Genomic DNA, 19,955 nt, shown 5'->3' with positions numbered 1-19,955 from the left:
TTTTTAAAATTTTTATTGGGTGCATTATAATTATACATAATAGTGAGATTCATTGTTGCATATCATACTCTGATAAACATGTTTATATTTTTATTTGAACCCATTTCTCTGCTGAAATTCTTTGTCTTTTTATTCATGTTTCTTACCTTTAACAGGCATTTCATTATTTTAATCACAGTTACTTTAAAGTCCCTGTCTTAATAGTTCCATCATGTGAGTCATTTAGTTGTACTGACTGCCTCCCCTCTTGACTGAGAGATACTCTTCCTTGCATTTTTAACTTTGAATGAAAGTTGGTTTATCACATTTAGAACAGACTGAAATAAAATTACACATGCCAGGTATGGTGTCACACCTCTGTGAGTTTCAGATACTCAGGCTGGGCAGGTGGCACAGACCTGTAATCCCAGTGGTTCAGGAGGCTGAGACAGGAGGATCGCAAGTTCAAAGCCAGCCTCAGCAATGGCATGGCACTAGGCAACTCAGTGAGAACCTGTCTCTAAATAAAATACAAAATAAGGCTAGGGATGTGGCTTAATGGTTAAGTGCCCCTTAGTTCAATCCCTGGTACCAAAGAAAGAAAAAAAAGTTTCAGCTACTCAGGAGACTGAGGCAGGAGGATCCCTAAGCCCATGAGTTTGAGACAAGCCTGGGCAGTATAGTGAGATCCTGTCTTTAAAAAAAAAAAAAAATTCACATACACACACACTTGAGAATAGACATACCTCTTCTCTTAGACTGTTAGTAGGCAGGGTGGGGTTTTGTGTTTTCTTTAGTGCTTGGGTGAGTTCCTGCAATGCATCACAGGTTTCACATTTCCTTAGTAATGCACTATAGTTTTCATTGTGCTTAATGTAGGGGTTTGGGTATACAACAAGACCTGTATGTGAATAGTATATAATTTAGTCATAATGTAAACTGGAATATTGATCTGAATAAATAATGTTATAATTGTGTTGGGGGAGTGTGAGGATGGCAAGTGTTTCTGCTTATGGGGATGTAAACGATGAGTTAAATGTTCATAATGAGTTAAATATTCACCCCACTATGTGAGGTCAATAGTTAATACCTAAAATGAGAACTAAAAATACCAATATAGGCATGTCATTTAGAAATGATGAGGCAAATATTAAACAAATAGGGTTCAAGAAGTTAAAATATGTGGTTCTGAAGTGGGTAAGAGGAGGAAAGGAGATAGGGAAGTGCCATTTTATTTCTAAGCCGCAAAAAACTATATGACATCAAACAGGGCATGGAGGCACATGCCTGTAATCCCATGGTTCAGGAGGCTGAGGCAGGAGGATTACAAGTTTGAGGACAACCTGGGTCACTTAGCAGGACCCTGTCTCAAAATTAAAAAAATAAAAAGGGCTGGGAATGTAGCTCAGTGGTAGAGCACCCCTGGGTTCAATCATCAGTATCAGGGGAAGAAAGAAAAGGACTGTAAAACATTCTAAAATCAGTGAACATAATACTTCGATAGCATTGCAAGTTCTAGAAATACAAAATTTGATAAAGTTTAAAACTAACTTCAAAAAGGTTACGGATAAAAGAATAGGGAAAACAGGCCTTCATATGATGATAAAGGGATTAAAACTGTGACCTTTAAGAAGGCCAGTAGCACTTTCCATTAGAATTACAAATTCAGTGTTAACTTCTCTGAAGTTGTACTGCACATATAGATATACCAGAAAATTGTTTCATTTCACATTTATATATAACGAGACTAGAAACAATCTAAGTGTTATCAGTAAGGGAGTGGTTAATGCCATATAGTGGAATAATATCTAGGCATTCAAGAAACCAGGAAACCAGGAGGCTGTTTATGTACTAATGTGGAATGATATCCTAGATACGTTGCCAAGTGAAAAGGCAAGATGCAAAACAGTGTGTATTGTATATTGCCACTTCTGGAAGTAAAAGAAAAGCAGAGGAAATGAACATTAAAATATAAATTTTGATTTGAATATGCATAAGTGGTCTTTAGGTTACACTGGAAACTAGAAATAGTTTGCTTTCAGGAAAGTAAATTTGATGACTAAGGGATAGGAGTGGGAGGGAAGATTTTTCACTGTACATCTTTGTAATGCCTTTTGAATTTTAATCCGTTTGAGTTGATTACCCATATAGTATTTAAAAATAATAAAAATTGTTAAATAAATTGGACTGTCCACACAGAATATAAATCTAACTTGATTTGTGCCTAATTTCCATTACATATTATAAATTCCAAGTGGATAAAATAACCTGATGAGAAAATCAGAATTTTAAAACCTTAGGAGATGATTTATGACATTAGGGCTGGGAAAGCTTTTGTTTTTTTGCTTTTTTTGCAGGGGGAGGTTATTTTAAGACACAAAATCATATCTCAAGAGAAGGTTGGTTGGTTAATTTGACTACATTAAAATTTAAAACTAACATAAAAACACCGTAAATGGAATGCCTTGGCTGTCACAGACTGAGAGAAAGCTGTACACATTTTCAGAATGATTTAAGCTAGGCGTGGTGGTCCAGTTTTATAATCTCAGCAACTTATTGAGATCCTATCTCAAAATAAAAAATATTAAAAGCATATATTTAAAACTTTTTGGCAGGTGGAATGACACTTTATCTGCTTTTTTGATCTTTTATTTATTTTTCTCTTGTCTGTATAATGTGAACATCTCTCCATTTTAACCAACACACAACATTACACATCTTAAACCCCTTCTCTAGGTATATTGTAACAGAGGATTTATTTTTATGTGATAATATTGATTGAATATGATTCTGTCTGAAGGAATGATGGCAGTGTGAAAAATATTGAGATTTTTCTTAGCTCAGAATTATATAGTTATAGAATTTTAATATATACTTTTCTTCTCTTTTAAAAGACATTATTGCAAGGGTATCTCAAGCAGACGTCGTTACAATCGCGATTTGGAACAGGATGAAGCATTTATTCCAGTGGGAGAATCATTAAAAGACCTTATTGATCAGTCACAGAGTTCTGGTAGTGGATCTGGATTACCATTATTGGTAGGTTAAAGTTTCATAGTAAGCACTAGGTATGGTGGTGTGTGCCTATAATCCCAGCAACTCAGGACATTGAGGCAGGAAGGTCACAAGTTTGAAGCCAAAAAATAAAAGGGCTGGACAGAGTGGAGGGATGGTTAAGGGGAGGCAATGTAGAATGAATTCTTTTAAAAAAATCATGTGTTGTGCATGTATAAATAGACGACAGGGAACTTCACCTTTATGGGTAAATAAAAAGAACCGATCAAATATAAATTAATGGATGAGCAAAAGAAATCTAGTAGGGTAGACGAAAGAGAATGGGAGAGCACCCTTATAAAACACTAAATATCCAGATTAGTTTTTAATTGGTTAATTGCATTTGTTGAAAGTAAATACATTGATATCCTGTTTAAAAATTTGGCTAATGAAATCTGTAAATCTTCATATGCAGTCTTGATTGTTTATGTAGAAGATCCCAAAACATGGGACAGTAAAGCTACTATAACCAATAAGTGAGTTTATCAAGTTGCAGAATATAGTCATTCTATAAATATTATGACTTTATATACACACTAGCAACAAACAACTGGAAATTAAAATTTAAAATTAATATTTAAAATAGTATCAAAAGTGCTGGAGATACAGCTCATGGACACTCTGCTATGGAACTACATCCTTAGCCCACCTTCACTTTATTTTTATTTTTATATTTATTTTTTAGTTCTCGGCGGACACATCTTTGTTTGTATGTGGTGCTGAGGATCGAACCTGGGCCGCACGCATGCCAGGCGAGCGTGCTACCACTTGAGTCACATCCCCAGCCCCCACCTTCACTATAATCTTTTTTAATTTTAATTTTTACTTTTATTTATTTATTTATTTTAGTTGTAGATAGATAAAATACCTTTATTCTTATTTATTTTTATGTGATACTGAGCATTAGACCCAGTGCCTCACACGTGCCTGGCAAGCGTAAGTGTTCTACCACTGAGCTACAACCCCAGCCCATCCTCAGCCCCTTTCATCTTTTATTTAGAGACAAGGTTTGACTAAGTTGCCCAGACTTAACCTCAAACTTGCAGTCCTCTTCCTGAGCCTCCAAGGGCTGGGATTACCACTGTACCATCTTGCCCAGCCCAATTTTTTTAAATGAACAAAAGATTTGAACTGGTACTGCTTCAAATAAGATAAAAGAATAGCAGATAAGTACATGAAAAGGTGCTCTGTAACATTAGGGATGTGCAGATTAAACAATGAAGTGCTACTACATTCACCTTAATGACTAAGACTGACATTATTAAGTACCAACAAAGATATATAGATCAGCTACAAATTTCATACATCATGAATTGGAATGAACAATGGTATAGCCAGTTTGAAAACCAGTTTGCCAGTTGACCGGAAAGTTAAGCATATAATTTCTTGATATTGAAGCAGTTCTTCTGCTGTTTTACCTAAGAAATAAATATAAAAACATATCTACAAAGACTTGAATGTTAATTTTGTCATAGCAGCTATATTCATAACAGACATAAATTAGGAACAGCCCAGAAGTGCATCAGTTGGTAAATGGATAAACAAATTGTGGAACATTTATACAACAGAATATTACTCATCAAACTCCTAATACACATTAGGAGTTTGATTGCATGACTGCATGCATTTTTTAAAACTCCTAATACACATCAAACTCCTAATACAACAGAATATTACCCATTAAACTCCTAATACACAAACAACATGGATCAGTTTCAAAAGGATTATATGCTAAATGAAAGAAGCCAGGGGCTGGAGTTGTAGTTCAGTGGTAAAGCACTTGCCTAGTACATGTGAGGCACTGGGTTCTATTCTCAGCACTACATAAAAATAAGTAAAGGAATTGTGTCCATATACAACTTAAAAAATATTAAAAAAAAAAGCCAGACACAAAAGGCTACATATTGTATGTTTCTGTTTACATGGTATTCTAGAAAAAGTAAAACTGTAGGGACAGAAAACAAACCTGGTGTCAAAGACTAGGGGAGGGGATTAAACTTAAGTGGGAAATTTTGTAGGCAATGGAAATGTTCTTTATCTTGAATGTGATATTGGTGATTGCATGACTGCATGCATTTTTCAAAACTTATTGTACTGTTCTCAAAAAAGATTAATTTTATTGGATATAAATTATACCTCAATATTCCTAACTTTTAAAAAATATTACAAAAGGATTCTGTAATAAATGATGCATAAAGTAAGCCAGATTAGATTTATGCAAACTTTAGTCCTAGTTCATTTTAGATGCACTTCTAACCTGGAACATAGCGTCCTTTTAAATTTAAAATAATCACTAATGCTTCTGAAAATGAAAGGTAAAGTATTTATTGTACTTCAGATATTATCCCAAATAAATACCTATATTCTGTGAGCAGGGAGTGTGATTCAAGCAAAGATGTATGTGAATAAGATTGTAATTGTGATAAGCACAGTAATTGAGAAGTATCCATGTGCTATAAAGTTGTTAAAGCTAGACAAACAGCACTCTAAGGGAATTGGATATACAGCAAGAGCTTGAGATGAGAATAAACGAGTGAATTCTAAAAGTTGAAATAAACAAGTAAAAAGAGTGCATGTTAAGTGTTCATAGTGAATGTGCTGGGGCTGGGCCAGACTGTATTGCACCTTAGAGACCAAGGTGAAGAGATTTATTCAATTTGCTACATAATAAATGACCACAAAACTTAGTGGCTTAAAACCACAAATATGGGCTAGGGATGTAGCTGAGTTGGTAGGGTGCTTGTCTCATATGCACAAGGCCCTGGGTTCAATCCCCAGCACCACAGAAAAACAAACACACAAAAAAGCTTTATTATTTCTCAAGATTCTGTGGTTCTGCTGGGCCATTTATTTTCTAGACTTGATCAGCTGAAGCTGGGTGGTATAGCTTATGCATAGGACTGGCAGTTCACATGATGCTATCTGTTGTAAAGAGGGCTTCCAAAAACACCTAGAAAGGACAAGCTCCTATATGTAAACATTTATCAAGCCTTTTCTTATAGCACATTTGCTATTCTGTTGCCCAAAGCAAGTCATGTAGCCAAAGCCTGAGTCCTTAAGGAAAGTGACTACTGAAGGGTGACCATTTCTGGGCACAGTTATCCCATTGACTAATTTGTTAATGATTTCAGGATACATTGTACAGTGTTTCTTCTTTTAAGTACAGTATAAGTTTTAACATTGGAATTGGTTGGTTGGATATACCTGGCTTTTTGATGGAGTATCTTATCCCTTTGTCAGTTTAAATGGGTTATTTTTAAGAACGCAAAACCTTTTTACTTTTTTCTGTGAAGGTTCAGAGAACTATTGCCAAACAGATTCAGATGGTTCGGCAAGTTGGTAAAGGCCGGTATGGAGAAGTGTGGATGGGTAAATGGCGTGGTGAAAAAGTGGCAGTCAAAGTGTTTTTTACCACTGAAGAAGCTAGCTGGTTTCGAGAAACGGAAATCTACCAAACTGTGCTAATGCGCCATGAAAATATACTTGGTGAGTATGATTTGATTTTAGTCTGTTCCACATCTGACAAGGGTATGGGATACAGGTAGAAACCTGCCGTGTGGTATGTGCATTTGGCTAAAGGAAGCCCAGTAGAGTACACAGTTTAAATACAATAGTCCCAACCATGCACTGTATTTGCTTCCCAGCTGAATAAATAGCAATGAGTTTCAGGTGGACAGTAATTCTAGTTTATTGGACTTATTCAAATGAAAACCAAGTCTTTTATAAGCAACTTAAGCAGTTTTCTAGGGTAACTTTAACTCTTTCTTCCTTTTACTTTTTATAAGCCCAATAACCTAATGTGAAGCTTCATTTTATGTTCTGTGCTTAGTATTATTCCCCTTCCTACCTCATGTATGCAGTAGCAAAATAATCTAGGTATGATCTAATTAGTAGAGTGCTTAGCTATATCTAGATTTCCTGAGATTTCTTTTTTCTCTATCCCTCGAGAGTGAATATAGCACATTGTCAGGCATATAACAAGCACTTATATTTTTTTCCTGTTGCTGCTATAACAAATTGTCATGAATTGGGTGATGTAAAACAACAGAATTTTGTTTTCTCAGAGCTTCAGAGGCTAGAAGTTTAAAATCAGTTGTTGCCATGGTCATTCTCCCTCTGAAGGCTCTATGGGATCTCTCTTGCTCCTTCCTGGCTGTAGGTGGTTGCCAGCAATCTGTGCTATTCCTTGCCTTATAGACAATGCTTCAATCTCTACTTCTCTCATGATGTGGTCTTCTTCCCTGTATGCCAATATCTGCATTTCCATTTTATAGGATACCAGTCAGTGAATTAGAGCCCACCCTAATCTTGTTGCCCCATCTACAAAGATGCTGTTTCCAAATAGGTCACGTTTATAGATTCTAGGTGAATTTGGGGGCAACATTATTCAACTCAGAAGAGTACTCACCAACCTTAAGGGAGAGACGAAGAGAAAGGACAAGGTAAAGTTGACAGTACTGTGGATCAGTAGTCAATGAGCCAGACTGAAAAAGCAGATGAGGCATTGATGGGCTAGTTGAGTGAGCTGATTTAGTTAGGAGCTAACTCTTGGTTAAACATTATGCACTTTATTAAAGTGTCTACTTTTGAATTTGAAATTGAAAGCCTTTTCCACTAGAGAATCATGTTTTTTCCCTAGTCATATTACTATTACTTTCATGATTATTGTTAGGATTATTGTAAATTTATTGCAGAAGTCTAGTTATATGTATAAGTGACAGAAATAAAATTTTTGGTAATACATTCAAGAATTTTGGCAGGCAAGTCAAATTAATATTACTATCCATACATGATAATGTAAGTTATTCTTAGTATCCTGAATGAGTATTCGTGATTCCTCCCAGCCTTCTCTAATTATAACTACATTTTTAAACTCATTAATTGGACAGGTTTTATAGCAGCAGATATTAAAGGCACAGGTTCCTGGACTCAACTCTATTTGATTACTGATTATCATGAAAATGGATCTCTCTATGACTTCCTGAAATGTGCTACACTAGACACCAGAGCCCTGCTCAAGTTGGCTTATTCAGCTGCCTGTGGTCTGTGCCACCTCCACACAGAAATTTATGGTACCCAAGGAAAGCCTGCAATTGCTCATCGAGACCTAAAGAGCAAAAATATCCTCATCAAGAAAAATGGAAGTTGCTGCATTGCTGACCTGGGCCTTGCTGTTAAATTCAACAGGTAGATGGTTCTTTGCTCCACTGTTTTGAAATTATTTTAATTTCTAAAAGATACCTGCTTGTTTGTATTCAATGCAGTGGAATTCTAAAAATGTGTAAATATTCATTAATTAGGTCTATAAATATATAGTTTAAAATTTTGGTTAATCTATTTGTAAAAATTATACATAATTCTTGATTTCCTGCTTTTTATTATAATAGACATCTTTCTGTTTCAGTTTATTTATATTTACCTCATTCTTTTTGATAAATTCATAGTGTTCAGTAATATGGATGTACATTTTTCTGTGCTCCAACTAAGGGACATTAAGATCGCCTCCCATTTATTTATTTATTTTTTAAGTCTTAATGAACGTTATTGTATTTTATTCAAAAAGATACTATATTCTTGAGTACTTCTACAGGTGTTTCTTCATGATGGACTCCTAGAGAAGGACTATTGAGACAAAGAGTTTGAACAAATAGTTTTTTAAAAAAGAGACAGTTTATGTATGTGTGTGTGTGTGTATATATATATATATAAAATTATGATATATTGCATATTATCCCTTCAGAAATCATGCCTCAGTTTATATCTTTCTGTAAGTGGGGAAAGATAAGCATGCTGGTTCTCCATTATCGCTTGATATCTCAGTTTTTAATAATATAGAATTGTAAAATTTTTAGAAAATCATTGAAGCCATTTTAATGTTATAACTCCAGAATACAGCAGTTGTTTTACATTTCACAATTCATATCAGTCCATAAATGAAAGTTCTAGTTTATTTTTTTATTATTTTTTAAATTTAATTTTTTTTTTTTTTTTTTAGTTATTGATAGTCCTTTATTTATTTCACGTGGTGCTGAGAATCAAACCCAGTGCCTCACACATGCCAGGCAAGTGCGCTACCGCTCAGCCACAGCCACAGCCACAGCCCAAAGTTTTAGTTTATGAAACAACTGTAAGAACCACCTAGATCTTCTTCCCTGGACGTTGTAGTATTCTAAATTGATGTAGTGTTTGTTGGCTTAAATATTTCTTCAATTCTACATGAGAAAGTACAACGTGTCATATTTATTTCTGCTTGAGAATAATTGCTAGAACCTGCTAGACCTAAGGGCATAAACAATAAAGCAGTGATGTCTTCAACTTTAAAATTTAATCTTGGGCTGGGGTTGTAGCTCAGTAGTAAAGCGTCTGTCTAGCATGTATGAGGCACTGGGTTTAATTCTCAGAACCACATATAAATAAATAAAATAAAGGTCCATTAATAACTAAAAAAATATATTTTTAAAAAAATCTCAATTAAAAACTAATAAATCATTTATTACTGATTGTTAATATGTTTATGTAGACATTACTCATAACAACTAATTTCACCGAAACAATGTAATCCTGTGTCTTGAATGCTGAATTTATCATGTGAGAGTGGCAAAAGCAGATGATTCATTCTCATATTCACTTCTTTGTAAATATAATTATCTACCACTTTTTTTTTCCGGGGTGGGGGGCTGGTACTAGGGATTGAACTTGGAAGCACTCAACCATTGAGCCACATCCCCAACCCAATTTGTATTTTATTTAGAGTCAGGGTCTCATTGAGTTGCTTAGCACCTTGTCATTGGTGAGGCTGGATTTGATCTTTCAATCCTCCTGTCTCAGCCTCTCAAGCTGCTAGGATTATAGGCATGAGCTACCAAGCCTGGCTTACTTTTTCATATATTAAGTGTTATTCTTTTTCTTAGAGAGGCACCAAACTGTTTTGGTGACAAAACCTGACTTGAACCTGATATAAGGTTATTTTTGGCCTTCATTCAGTTTAGTGAGAGTAGTCAGACTAGTGTTTCACTGCAGATTTAGTAATGATGTTAAGGAGCAGTGCACACCCTACTATAATAGATAACGTATTTAAAGGGCATATTTTCTAAATTCTGAAGATGCTAAATTTCATTTCTAGCCCCAAGGATTTCTGATAAGGAAATGAGTACACACACAATATGTACACAATATGTGTATATATATATATGTACACATATATGTACACGTGTATATTTATTTTAGAAAGAGAACCCTTATAAAATATAACTAAAACATAAGATAAACAATTTTGTTCTTGGCTCTCAACCTAGATGTTGTCTTTCTCCTGTTGCAGTGATACAAATGAAGTTGATGTACCCTTGAATACCAGAGTGGGAACCAAACGTTATATGGCTCCAGAAGTGCTAGATGAAAGTCTGAATAAAAACCATTTCCAGCCCTATATAATGGCTGACATCTATAGCTTTGGCCTGATCATTTGGGAAATGGCTCGTCGTTGTATCACAGGAGGTAAGAGTTTGAGTAATGTGTTTCTGATTCTTTGATTTTTTTTTTAATTAAAAGTTCCAGTTATGTAATGGTAACTTCATACATATGTCAGGAGTTCCCAGGACCACTCACATTTCCTGTGGAAGGACCCACAGAACTAAGCATGTAGTTGTCCTCATTGCTCAGATTTATTATACTGAAAGGATACGAATCAAAATCAGCAAAATGAGAATGTGCTTCAGGCAAAATTCTGAGAGAAATAGGCAAAACTTCCAAAAGTCCTGTCCTAATGGAGAGCAAATTGTGATGTGTTTGAAGCAATATAATCTAGAGAAGTTCATTAGACACTCAACACCAATAGATTGTATTGGATTCTAGTCATATGAGGATCTTTTACCTGGCAGGTACCAATTCCAGACTCCAGAATTCTGAACACAGGTGTTCAGCACACACCAAATTATTTATACAAACCATATGGGAACAGGGAGACACATGTCAGTTTAGGGATGTTTCCATCTTTGTAGGGAACTGTTTTTCATTCAGGTTCCTAGACACTAGCCAAGGGCCAACCTTGTAGTTGGGCCTTTCTAAGAAGAACAGTCTCAGACTTGTTGCTTTACACTCTTTGTGCATCATGGTGAGTCTTTCTCCTGCAAAATAATAATAATAATAATAATAATAATAATAACAACAACAACTGCATTCATTATTATAAGGAATAGTTGGGTAAGTAGAAGATACTTAGATTGAGATTAAAAGTTTTCAGGGTAAGTGAATGATTTTTTTTTTTTTTTCTTTTACTCCGCTAAGGAATATATTAGTATACCCTTTGTTGATAGACTGTCAAAATTGTGATGGGGTTTCTGGTTGAGGTAGAGGAAATAATGGGACATAAATAAGAGAAAATTATGCATTTGCTACTAAAAGTGAACACTCCAGTCAATATTTCTTTTCTTCTTTATGTAGGAATCCATTTTAGTCACAGCTCAGTGAGAAAGGCTGCATAAATCGATGTATTTTGTTCGCCACCATTTTATGGCTGCTATGTTTTCTCTCTCCCAACAGGGATAGTAGAGGAGTATCAATTGCCATATTACAACATGGTACCCAGTGACCCATCCTATGAAGATATGCGTGAGGTTGTATGTGTCAAACGTTTGCGGCCAATTGTGTCTAACCGATGGAACAGTGATGAAGTAAGTGGAGCTCACCCCCTGAAGAAGTTCTAGATGAATATTCCCAAAGATGATTTCTGCTCATTATGTACTATTTACTTTTCAGTGTCTACGAGCAGTTTTGAAGCTGATGTCAGAATGCTGGGCCCACAATCCAGCCTCCAGACTTACAGCATTGAGAATCAAGAAGACACTTGCGAAGATGGTGGAATCCCAAGATGTAAAGATTTGACAGTTAAACCAACCTGAGGAGAAATTCTGGACTGCAAGAACTATGTTCTCCCAAGAACAGGTGGAATTAGCATGGAATAAGGATGTTGACTTGGTTCTCAGACTCTTTCCTCACTACACCTTCACAGGCTGCTAACATTAAACCTTTCAGTACTCTTGTAGACGACAAGCTGGAAACTTCTAAACACTTCATTCTTCACATGTGGACAGCTTTATTTTAAATGTGGTTTTTGATGCCTTCTTTTTTTTATTGGATTTTTATGAACTGCATCAAAACTTCAGTCCTGATGAATAAGTCTCCAGTCAAACTCTGGGTACTGAATTGCCTGTTCATAAAATGGTGCTTTCTGTGAAAGCCTTAGAAGCTAAATGAGTTCAGCAGAGATGGAGAAATACACACTTTTGCCTTCTACCTGAGAAAATTAAATTTGTTTGTATCCTACCTTTGTAAAACAGCCTATAGATTGTGATCTCTTTGGAATTCTGCTTAGTTCATGATAGTGCATCATGCTTTCCTGGATGACGGTGTGTGTGTGTGTGCATGTGCACACATACACCAGTATTCCTCTGCTGCCATTTGAATTAGAAGAAAATAATTTATAAATGCACAGGAAGATGTTGGTGGCTGGTGTTTTTGTGCTTTAAAAATGCAATATCTGACCAGGATTCGCCAATTTCATAAAAGCCATTTACCTTGCAATTAAGGTAGCTTCCCGCCAACTATATCTTTTACCATATAATTGCTATGAAAGCCAAAAGAAGTTTAAAGTGTTTGTAAATTTGGACTATTTTCCTTCTACCACCATCTTTTTTTTTTTTTTTTTTTTTGGTAATTATTTTGTCATGAGAAGCATTCTATCCAAAGTTGAAGCTTCTAATGCCATGAACCATGCTTATAAACACTTCTTATTGAAGTGAATTATTGCATTTGATAGCAATGTAAGTGCCTATAATCATGTTCTGTATTCTTTATTCTCAGTAACTTTTAAAAGGGAAGTTATTTATATTTTGTGTGTAATGTGCTTTATTTGCAAAACACCTGCTCTTTTACAACCATATTTTATATATGTACATACATTTACACTACAGAAACCAGCTCACATGTACCTCACATCCTTAAAGGAAAAAATGTTCTAAAGTACAACTTCATTTGAGTTTTTTCAGAATTAATGTATCCAGAGTAACATTAAATCCTGGACTTCATTAACTTCAAGCAAAACTTCATTAAGATAATGCCCATCTGAGTTTTCCTTTATAAAAGGATGCTATAATTAGGAATTTATGTCAGAGCTAACATAAGTTTATCAATGATTCTTAAGTATGTTTTTGACATAGATTTAATCATTTGATATATTTGGTTTTACAGTTTATAGTCCCAAATTTGTGAAGACAATGAAGAGTAAGGCAAAAACTGAGTATTTAGTACCCTCATCTACACTGTATAGCTGTTATTCAATAAAATGATAGATATTTTATAGAGGCTTTGTTATCTCGAGGAATACTGATTTACTTAAACACATTATGTTTCTATAGTATCTTTTAAATATTAATCTCCTAAACAGCCAACTCATGAGAGCATCAAGTAAAACAAATTACTTTGAATGGAACATGAAATAAAATGATTGTGTCACAACATAGTGAAAAAGTTCAAACTTTTAAAAAATTTTTAGAAAGAAGAAAAAAGCTTAAAGGGGGGAAAACCAGAGCATGTGCCCACCTATCACCAAAAACTTGACTGTCATCTGAAGCTAAAATTAATATATTGTCTAACACACATTAGATGGATAAGTTTCATTTAACAAAAAGTTTGAAGGTTCATTAAGAAATAAATTTGCATATTGATATTACCCCAGAACTTGCTTTTTCAGAATGTGTTTCCCATCCATACACTGAGAAATACAGATATTTTAATCAGGATTACCATGTGATTGGAGACAAGTAAGAAAAACTTAATTTACGTAGTCCAAGTTAACCATGATTTATTTTTGCTTTGATAACTGTCAATCTTAAAAATTATTTAGCATCTTAATAATGAAGAGAATATGTATAGAAAGACAAACTTTATTCTTAGAAATGTTTTTTAAATGGTGTGTGTAGCTGGGCACAGTTGGTGCATGACTATAATCCCAGTGACTCCAGAGGCTGAGGCAGGAGGATTGCAAGTTTAAAGTCAGCCTCAGCAATTTATCGAGGCCGTAAGCAACTTAATGAGGCCATGTCTCAAAATAGAAAGGGCTGGGGATGTGGCTCAGTGGTTAAGGGCCCTTGAGTTCAATCACAGTACCCACCCCCACTCCCCTGCAAAAAAAAAAAAAAAAAAAAGTGGATGTAGCCACTGTAAAGATTTTTTTAAAACAAACTCGATCTAGTAAAAGTGGTATCAAGAATTAACCTTAGAAACATGGTCAATAAAACATTTTCTAGTATAACATGTTTGTTAAAAAACAAATGCTAGCCAGGCATGATGGTGCACACCTGTAATACCAGCAGTTTGGGAGGCTGAGACAGGAAGATCTTGAGTTGAAAGCCAGCCTCAACAAGGGCAAGGCAGTAAGCAATTCGGTGAGACCCTGTCTCTAAAGAAAATACAAAATTGGGCTGGGGATGTGGCTTAGTGGTTGAGTGCCCCTGAGTTCAATCCCCCATAACCCCTCCCCCCCACCTCCAAAAAGCAAATGCTGCCATATTTACAATCCTAAAATCTAAAAACCTTTCATGAAACTTATTTTCTTCTTTCACCCTTTTACTTTTAAGTTTGAAGTTCATGCAGTAAATGAAATATTTAAAGACTAGTAAGAAGTATTATATAGTACCATAGTTAATAATTTGTAAAATGCTGGAAGCCATTATTTGGCCCCACTTATAATTTAGCATTCAAAAAAATGTGGCTTTACACAGTTATTCCTTTAAATAATTAAAACATAAAAACTTCAAAAATCAAAACTACCAGAATATAAAAAGCAAAAGTTAACCCTCAAGGAAAATTCTTTTCATGAATTCTCTTTGTGCTTCTATTCAATAGCATTAAAAGCATATTAAGATTCCTTCAGGATTGAGGGTATGGCTTAGTGGTAGAGCACTTGTTTAATATGTCTGAGGCCCTGGGTTAAATCCCCAATGTAGTGCCTGCCCCCCCACCAAAAAAACAATTACTTCAGTTTGTTTATTCTAAACTTTTTTTTTTTTTCTTTTTTGGCAGCACTGGAGATCAAACCCAAGGCCTTTTTTTTTTTTTTTTTTTAATTTTGTTTTAGTTATACATAGGCAAGATAATCATTATTTTGTTTGTTTATTTTTTTGTGGTGCTGAGGATCCAACCCAGTGCCTCACGTGTGCAAGGCAAGTGCTCTGCCACTGAGCCACAACCCTAGCCCCCAAACCCAAGACCTTTATGTGCTAGGCAAGTGCTCTACTACTGAGCTACATCCCAGCCCTACTGTGCTTTCTTATTGAACAAGTTTTGGAAATATAAAGTTTAAATCTGATTTCTCTGGAATTATTTTCACAAAAGAAATCTTAATCAACATGTTAGGTTGCCTTCCCAATGTCCAGAAGTGCTTCTAAATTTAGAAAGTGACTTTTCTTTTTATGTTTTCCTAGAATGTGCCATGTTTTTATGTATGCACAAATATTCAATACTTTTTTTTCAGATGCTTTTTTCTCTTTAGAACAAAAATATAATACAGTTTTTAAAGACACATGCATTTCTGAGTTGTCCCAAGATCACATTTGACATTAATTAAAACACATTTCATTTCAACATTTCATATTGTTTTGAAATGTTTTTAAACTTCTAAAATAATTTCAATAGAAATATTGATTTATAAAAGAAATTGTTGTAGTCCTTGTACTGTTTAAAAGTGGTAATATCATTGATTGGGTCAGATGTTAAAGTGGCAGTGTAGCAGTTCAAAATCTTGCCTCAGTATTGTTAGGAGAGTCACAATGGAAACTGCAGAGAGGAAATACGTTCCTAAGAACCAAATTAAATCTAGAGCAGCAGCTTATGAATCCACATGGAAGGATTATCCCATGAAGACAATACGTGAATGTGGCTTTTGCAAAGGATTAAGTATACTGTAATTTAAGCTTGTGCTCTCTACTCCGCTTTCAATGGAATTATTTAAGCTCTTTTAGTGACATTTGTCCTTTCCCACTTAAAAACTAAAATGTAGTATATGTTGTATAAAATGAAAATATCGTTATAGCTTAATTAGGAAACTGTACATAGGCATTGAAAAAAGGGTTTAAAAAAAGCAGTTTTATTATGCAATTGTAAAACACCAAAAATATAGATTCATGTTTGATATGTAACACACTAAATGTATTTTGTACAGCATCTGGTTTAAAAGGTGCCTTAAGTTTACCATTAATTGCTTTGTTCTATTTTCAGATTATGTCCTATGTATCATTTTTAAGTAAATAACCTTATTTTAGTATACTTTAGTGATGTGTTTTGTGATATTGCTCTTGGATTGTATTGTTTATCAGTCATCTGATTAGTTTATATAACAAATAAGACAGTGTACGTACAGGCTCCTGGGGTGCCCATTTCACCTTCTAAAAACCCAACATGAAATTTGGGTAGATAAGTGACTGCACACTCCTGTGTTTGTATAGAGATGTTACAAGCCTATTCTAGTGAAGGGATTTTTTCCCCTTTTATAAAAAAGCAAAACATTGTTTTCTAATTATAAAAATATGAATGCATAACAGAAATTTGGGGAAGTAGGAAAGAATAAAGAAGCAAATAAAAATTACTCAAATTTTTATTGCCAGACATTACCACTACTTATATTTGAATGTTTTAATCTTTTTGTTTTTTCTACAATATTAAGCTCATAATATCCCATTAAATATTCATTAAATGTAATTTTTTAAAAGAAATGACTATAATATTCCACCAGTTAGTTGGAATAATTTATTTCTTTAGTCAATCACCTGTTGGGTGTGGCCATATATGCATAGTGTTGGAGATTGAACCCAGGGCCAGGCACTCTCCCTCTGAGCTACACTTCCAGCCCTTTTAAAATTTTTATTCTGACTGGTCATGGTGATACATGCCTACAGTCCCATTGAGTAGAGAGGCTGAGGCAGGAGGATTGCAAGTTCGAGGGCAGCCTCAGCAACTTAGACCCTATGTCAAAATAAAACAAAAAGGGTTGGGGAATATAGCTCAATGGCAAAACATCCCTGCATTCAATTCCCTGTACCAAAAGAAAAAAAAAAATGTTGGATTCTGTCTTCTCCCACCTTCCATTGAAGCTTGCTGACTTCCAGGGATATTTTCTGTTGTGTGTGAACTCTGCCCATCAGTGTGCCTTCTGGTGTCTTGTCTTAGGGAACTCAACTTGTGGAATAACCAAAAAATATTGAGCACTGAACCAGGTGTGGTAGCCAACTCCTGTAATCCCAGCTACTCCCAGCTCTTGGGTAGGCTGAGGCAGGAGAATTAAGCTCAAGGCCAGCCTGTGCAACTTAGCAAGACCTTATTTCAAAATATAAAAAGGGTTGGGGTTGTAGCTCAGTGGTTAAAAAAAGATTTGGCATTGGTTGATGTCTCTCAAAAGAAAAGCATGTTTGGAGATAGCTTATTACAAATTCCTTACACAAGTCCCTATTTAGTGTTTGTTTCTTAAAATGAGCATACACTCTAATGCCCTATGCCAAAATGACATTATCCCAGGAATTTTAGATACTTGGTAGTTTTCTTTCCATTGATAGAGATACTGACCTGAAAACAGTAAATTTGTCTTTTCTTCTCAGTATAAGCTGTGGTACTCATTGCTCAATTGGAAGAAATTACTTCCAAGTCTTCCTTAATAGTATTCATAGACCTTAGGAAACAGCAGTGTTTAGTCCTTGTAGATAATTTCAAGCAGACACTTTTTGAGTCTTCATCTACTTGGATACCTGCTAATGTAGTGCGTTGACATTTCTGGTGTGGTGTGTTTTACTAATTAAGGTGCGTGTTCCTAAAATGCCTTGTTTTAGCTCTGAGGCCATCCATATAGCCTGATGGGGTGGGCACTGCCCAAGGAATGTGTCCAGTCAGCAGTGTGGGTGAGATCACCTGACGTCATGGCATGTCAATCGTGAGCACAGGGTAAGAGCAGAAAGAGGCAAGTAACCCTGATGCTGGGTATTAGAGACCCAACGAGTTGAAGTGCAAAGGTACATACAAAAAATATTTTGGACAAAAGTAGGGACTGGAGCTGAAATGTTTAGAATTGTCCTTTGGGGTAGGAATTTGTATTTTCATTTTTAAATGAAGTATGTGTGATCTACCTATTCCTCTGAATTTTATCAGCTCTCTGGTCATTGTCCAGTACCTTTCACTCTTAGTCATCCATGCATTCTCAGACCATGAAATCCAAGGTGATTCCAGGGCTCCCAAGTGTCCCTACACCCACCTCACTCATCCTAAACTTCATGTGGGGACTTGAACTCCCAAAGTGTTACCATTATCTAAAAGTCACATAGAATATTTGGTTTGAATGTATCTTCAAGCCAGGAGAAGAAAGAATGTGGGTCTTTTTGTGGGATTGGAGAGAGTTTGGGGGAGTCAGTGTTTAAAGCAATTCAGACTCAGGATGATGAGTCAGGTCGCTGAAGCATGTCTGTTGCTCTAATGCTCAAATGCAAGTTGTGGAAAGCTTGTTAGAAGAAAGAAGTCAAGTGAGACACAAAAGACTAATACTATTGTGAGAACTAGTTCAGTCGAACATTTTAAAAGCAGTTTTTATTCCTTGATTCTATCCTCACACTTGGCCAGTATGAGACTGGAGATGAATTTAACTAAAGAGATTTCTCCCTGATCTCCCAGTATCCCATTTTGGTGCCAGTGAGAAGTCTGACATGTATCTAACTCATGACACATTATGTAGTTAATTTGTTTTTCCAATCAAGGGACAGGATTTTTTTTTCTTGTATTGAAGTTTAAACTTGCCATGTCTAGATGTATTCATTCTATTGCTTAGTTTTAATTAATTGGGTCCTTTTAATCTTCCCTTGAACTAGAGAACTTTTCTCCTGCTATTGCTTTGTTTACTTTCTTCTCTCTTTTTACCTTCATCTTTCCAGAACTTCCATTAGATATTTTTTATTTATTATTTATTTTAAGACCAGATCTCACTATGTTGCCCAGGCTGGTCTTAAACTCATGGGCTAGAGTGATCATCTCACCTCAGCCTCCCAAGTAGCTAAAACCATAGGTATGTGCCAACATGCCCAGTTAGAACTCCCATAAAATAAATATGAGGTCTTCTAGTTGTTTCTTCTGCATTTCTTAGCTTGTTTCTTGTATAGTCCAGCCTACCTTCCGCTGAGTTTTTTTTTTTTTAATTTCAATAGCCTCATTTTACTTATTATTAGCAGTTCTAGGGATTGAGCCCAGGATCTCGCATATAGGTAGGCAAACATTCTACCACTGAGCCACATCCCCATCCCCAATCCTTTTTGTTTTTGAGACAGTGTCTCAGTGAGTTGCCCAGGTTGGCCTTAAGTTTGTTATCCTTCTGCCTAAACCATGCAGAGTAGCTAGAACAGTTGTTTATAGTTGTTTGCCATCACACCAGGCTTCTAATTTTATTTTGAGACATTTCAAACTTCAGAAGAATAGCAAAGATTGTATGAAGAAAGCCATTTGTCCTTCACCCAGATTCATTAAGTAACATTTTGCTACAATTGCCTTGTCATTCTGTACCAGGAAATCACAAGGCTCACCTGGTAATGTTTGTGTACACATACATACATATACACATTTTTCCCTGAACTATTTGGAGTAAGGCAAGGAGTTCACGTCCCTTTATTCCTAAATACCCCATGGATATTCTGTTACTTAACCAATTATATACAATTAGCAAAACCAGGGAAGTTAGCATTGACTCCATAGCACTAATCAATAATATCATAAATGTAGACCTTATTCAAGTTTTGCTGGTCGTTCTGATAATGTTGAGAGCACATTTTACCTTATGCAAAATCTGCTCCAAGATCATGCATTGCATTTAGCTTTTGGGTCTCCTATTCTTCAGAATGAAA

The 19,955-nt window shown here is 35.3% G+C and overlaps 1 protein-coding gene across 3 annotated transcripts in view; it reads left to right on the top strand.

Moving 5' to 3' along the window:
• Bmpr1a (bone morphogenetic protein receptor type 1A) overlaps positions 1–16,631 on the top strand; it is a 129,699-nt gene extending 113,068 nt beyond the window's left edge. For all 3 annotated transcript variants that reach the window (XM_071611119.1, XM_027939950.3, XM_071611118.1), the window contains 6 exons: positions 2,874–3,018; positions 6,327–6,519; positions 7,923–8,220; positions 10,352–10,527; positions 11,572–11,702; positions 11,788–16,631. In XM_071611119.1, the coding sequence (XP_071467220.1) occupies positions 2,874–3,018; positions 6,327–6,519; positions 7,923–8,220; positions 10,352–10,527; positions 11,572–11,702; positions 11,788–11,913 (1,069 nt within the window). In that variant the 3' untranslated portion in view covers positions 11,914–16,631. The remainder of the gene's footprint in view (positions 1–2,873; positions 3,019–6,326; positions 6,520–7,922; positions 8,221–10,351; positions 10,528–11,571; positions 11,703–11,787) is intronic.
• The last annotated feature ends 3,324 nt before the right edge of the window (positions 16,632–19,955 follow it).

This window comes from Marmota flaviventris, chromosome 4 (assembly GCF_047511675.1).
Source record: "Marmota flaviventris isolate mMarFla1 chromosome 4, mMarFla1.hap1, whole genome shotgun sequence".
Classification (NCBI taxonomy): Eukaryota; Metazoa; Chordata; class Mammalia; order Rodentia; family Sciuridae; genus Marmota; species Marmota flaviventris.
The sequence above is the reverse complement of the archived record's forward strand: the minus strand, read 5'-3'. Positions and strand labels throughout refer to the sequence as shown.